Source organism: Alexandromys fortis, unplaced genomic scaffold, assembly GCF_014885135.2.
Source record: "Alexandromys fortis isolate MF-2015 unplaced genomic scaffold, M_Fortis_MF-2015_v1.1 scaffold_145, whole genome shotgun sequence".
Classification (NCBI taxonomy): domain Eukaryota; kingdom Metazoa; phylum Chordata; class Mammalia; order Rodentia; family Cricetidae; genus Alexandromys; species Alexandromys fortis.
In genome coordinates this window covers 1,908,813-1,912,929 of record NW_026068049.1, presented here as the reverse complement: position 1 = coordinate 1,912,929, position 4,117 = coordinate 1,908,813, and the positions used below count along the sequence as shown (strand labels likewise).

Sequence of the window (4,117 nt, the reverse complement as noted above, 5' to 3'; positions counted from 1 at the left end):
AGAAGAGGAGGAGGAGGGGAAGAGGAAGAAGAAGGAGGAGGGGAAGGGGAAGAAGAAGGAGGAGGGTAAGGGTAAGGGTAAGGGTAAGGGGAAGAAGAAGAAGAAGAAGAAGAAGAAGAAGAAGAAGAAGAAGAAGAAGAAGAAGAAGAAGAAGAAGAAGAAGAAGAAGAAGAAGAAGAAGAAGAAGAAGAAGAAGAAAAGGAAGGAAGAGTTTCTAGTTGACTCCCCTTACATTCTGCCACTGAGTACACACCTAAACCTGAGCTGAAGGCAGTAGAAGGATTGCTATGTTTTGTTTATACCAATTATGATTTGTCTCTTAAAGAGAGAAGAAAAAGTCTCTTTTTCTTGTACATCCTGAATCTGAACATGAGGGGCCAAATCTGGTGGAAAGAGAGGTTTGTTGAGCATGTCTAATCATAGTTGCTTCATTTCCTGGTAGTGGCTGTGCACCAACCAGTGTCCTAGCCTTTATGAATGTCAAACACACATCTCTGTCCCATAAATACTTGTTCTTCTCTAAAGGGAACACCCCCATTATGGGGAGCAGCGAGCCTCACAAGAACCAGGGAGTAAATGAAAGTCACAAGAGTCAGGGAGTAAATGAAACTTACAAGGCTCAGGGAATAAATGAAAGTCACACATTTCAGAAACCTTCGGAAACTTCCAAAATTCTCAAGGACCTTCCTTAAAATTGGCTAACAGGTGTTGGAGGGGAGACTCTCAGAGAGGCCCAACTTCCCTCGGACTGTGAGGAGAACCCCAGGGATGACTAAATGCAGCTGCTGTCAGTCATTTCCCATTAGGGAAGAGGTTTTGGTGATACAGATGCCTTCACATCACCCATGGTTCTGTGAGTAATACCCCATCTATATTCCTATGAGTAACTCCAGTAACTCGCCAACTACATCATCCAGGAAGGTTGGGTGGAGAACAGTGACTACGATCAAAGCACATTGCACAAAATCCTCAAAGAATTAATCAAATATTGTATACATTTAAAAACTAATAGTTTAACATTAATTCTTTTGCATGTTTTACTCAAATGCCACCAAGGTTTCCACAGATGACTTCTTTGCTATAGAACCAAGTTTAGGCTGGAGCAGTGATCTTCCTCAGTTTGCGCAGCATTTTGTATTCAAATACTTTCTTTTATTCCAGAAAGAGAAGCTGAGGGAGTGAAGGCATTGGCTGCCAAGCCCCTGGACAAGAGTTTGACCCCTGGGATCCACATGATAGAAAGAAAAACTGACTTCCACAAGTTTTCCTCTGATCTTCACATGTAACCTGTAACATCTGTATCAACACACATGCACACGCATGAACACACATGCATACAAATTAAACCACAAAATAAATGTAATAAAAATTAGCAAAAAGATCTCTCATTACTTTTAATGACAAAATATGGGATGAAGGGAACCCAGTGTATAGGTTCCTGTAGGAGTGATCATCCCTAATTAGCTGCCATGAATAGCCTCCTGCTATGTGATCCAGCCTATGTTACTAGTAGTTCATATATATTATCCTGTTTGGCCTTTAAGAAAAACTTGGTGACTATCCTGGTTTTTTTTGGTTGTTGTTGTTTTCCATATGAAGTTGATTATTGTTCTTTCAAGGTCTGTGCCTTACCCTCACTGGATGGGGGTGGGGGGTGTGGGAAGGTGTGTGGAGGAGGGAATGGGAGGAGGGGAGGGAGTAGGAACTTGGATTGGTGTGTATAATGAAAAAAGATTGTTTGTTTTTAAAAAAATAAATATAGAGAAAGGAAAGAAGGAAGGAAGGAAGGAAGGAAGAAAGAAAGAAAGAAAGAAAGAAAGAAAGAAAGAAAGAAAGAAAGAAAGAAAGAAAGGAAAAGAAAACTCAGTGAGGTAGGTACTATTGTTCCTAGTCACATTTGATACACAGGAAATGAAGGCAGAGTGTTCTTTGCTGCTTAACTAGTAGGGGCCATAATCAAAGAGTGAAGGAGGCACATATATTGTATTATTGGATGCCATTACTCTGATAAAATACTTGACATAAGCAAATAAAGGAAAGGTTCAGTTCAGGCTACAGTTACAGGAGAATCCTGTCCCTCTAGGCAGAGAAGGAATGAAGGCCTGAGCAAGAGGCCTGTTGGCCATGCTGCTTCAACAGCCCGGAAGTAGAGGGAGACCGATGCTGGAGCTCAGCCTACTCTCTCTCTACCTCAGTCCAGGGTTCTAGCCCAGGGAGCGGTGCCACCCACGTGTTGTGTGGATTTTCCCACCTGCCTTCATTTAATCATGATAATTCCACACAGGCACGTGGAGAGCCTTGTCTCTATGGTGACTACAGATCCTGTCAGGTTGGTGATCAATATTAACCATCCCATGTATTATATGTAAATATAACATTTTACAATAAGGTGCAGAAGTTACTTTTTTTTTTTTTTCGAGACAGGGTTTCTCTGTGGCTTTGGAGCCTGTCCTGGAACTAGCTCTGTAGACCAGGCCGGTCTCGAACTCACAGAGATCCGCCGGCCAAAAAAAAAAAAGTAACTAAAATAAGGTGCAGAAGGACTATTCGGCAGTTTCCTTCTGTGCTTATTTTTGTGGTTGTTTTCAGGAATCCTGGCCTTTCATGTACCCAAGGATGACCTGGAACTGATTTTTCTGCCTCCAGCTCCCTAGCGGTGCCATCACAAGTGTGTGCCATCAAGCCCAAATCTGTTTTTTTTTTTTTAATGAGTGTTATGGTGAGAGGAGAGAGTGAAGTTGCAGTTATTCCTTTTAGACATACTTTTGGGGGCTGTGGTCTTTGCATGCAACCATGGTGAGCTGAGGAATGATGGCGGGGAGGGGCTGTATGATTTTGACTAGAACATAACTACAGATCCTGCTACCTAGACTCAAGTTCCCTTCCTGCCTCATCAACTAGAGTAACATCTCCAAGCCCAGGATATCAACGATAAAATGATAAATGATTGTGATTAACCTCCCCCACCTTTGTAAACCTCTGCCCGAGGACTCCAATGCCATTAGAGCAGACAAGGTGACAGAGAGTGAAGGCGAACTGGCCGAGCACCGTGGAGGCTCAAGTGACAGGCTGGCTTCTCCCCAACATGGGACTTTCTAAATGTGTCTCAGACACAGCCATCTAAGCTCCAGTTAATTGACAGTGAGGAAAAATAGCAAAATGTCCACCCAACTAGCAAGAAAAGGAACCCCCCAAATGTTTTGAACTTATATATATTTTTTTCTGTTTCCTTTTGCTATCCAGGACCGTAGTCTTCGAAAACACGTCTTTGAGAATTCCCGCTGAGAGCCTAAGTTCACTGTCAAACGTTTAGTCTTAGGGTTATTGGGTGCAAACTTTTTGTACAACCAAACACTCATACTTTTTAAAAAAAACAATTCTTGCAATGGGGCCAAGTAGTTAAGAGGTAGATGATGACAACTTGGAAGAACAGCTCGTGATACTGGTACATTCTTCTATAATGCACTCGGCAGGCATGCTGAGTCCCTACGTGGATCGGAGCTCTGTCCTTTGCATCTCGAAAGGAAGATGTGTATGTAAATGGCAGCTCCTCTGAAGTCAGTATCTACATGCAACACTTTACACTCATTGTCGGTCATGAGCCATTCAGTGGTCTTATACTAGTTCTATGGAGGGTAGAGGGCAATACATGAAAAATAGCATTGCAGTGATTAAAAATACCCGAGTCTATCACACATACTCATTAGATGTATCTTTCATGCAACTTTTCTGTGTATGCGTGTGTGTGTGCACACGTGCCCTCCTGCATATGCATAGGAGGCCAGCGGAGGACATTATGTGCTGTCCTCTGTCTCTCTCCACCTTATTTTCTTAAGGCAGGTTCTCTCACTGAACCTGGAGCTTGCTGTTTTGGATAGACTGGCTGACCAGTGAGTTTTTATGAGATCCCCCTGTCTCCACCCCCTAATGCTAGGGTTATATGTAAGTGCATCCAAGCTGGGGATTAGAACCCAGGCCCCCATAATTGCACAGCAAGAACTCTATCCACTGAGAAATTTCCATAGCCACTCACAGGCCTCCTCTCAAACATACTTCTATGCATTTTAGTCAAATAAATTCAAGTATCATTAACTTGTGCTTCAGAAATAGAGCGAGA

At 42.7% G+C, this 4,117-nt stretch overlaps 1 protein-coding gene across 1 annotated transcript in view; it reads left to right on the top strand.

Annotated features, from left to right (window-relative positions):
- Cyp39a1 (cytochrome P450 family 39 subfamily A member 1) overlaps positions 1-1,197 on the top strand; it is a 151,128-nt gene extending 149,931 nt beyond the window's left edge. Inside the window, exon 13 of the mRNA XM_050119335.1 lies at positions 1,162-1,197. Coding sequence (XP_049975292.1) covers positions 1,162-1,182 — 21 coding nt within the window. The 3' untranslated portion in view covers positions 1,183-1,197. The remainder of the gene's footprint in view (positions 1-1,161) is intronic.
- The last annotated feature ends 2,920 nt before the right edge of the window (positions 1,198-4,117 follow it).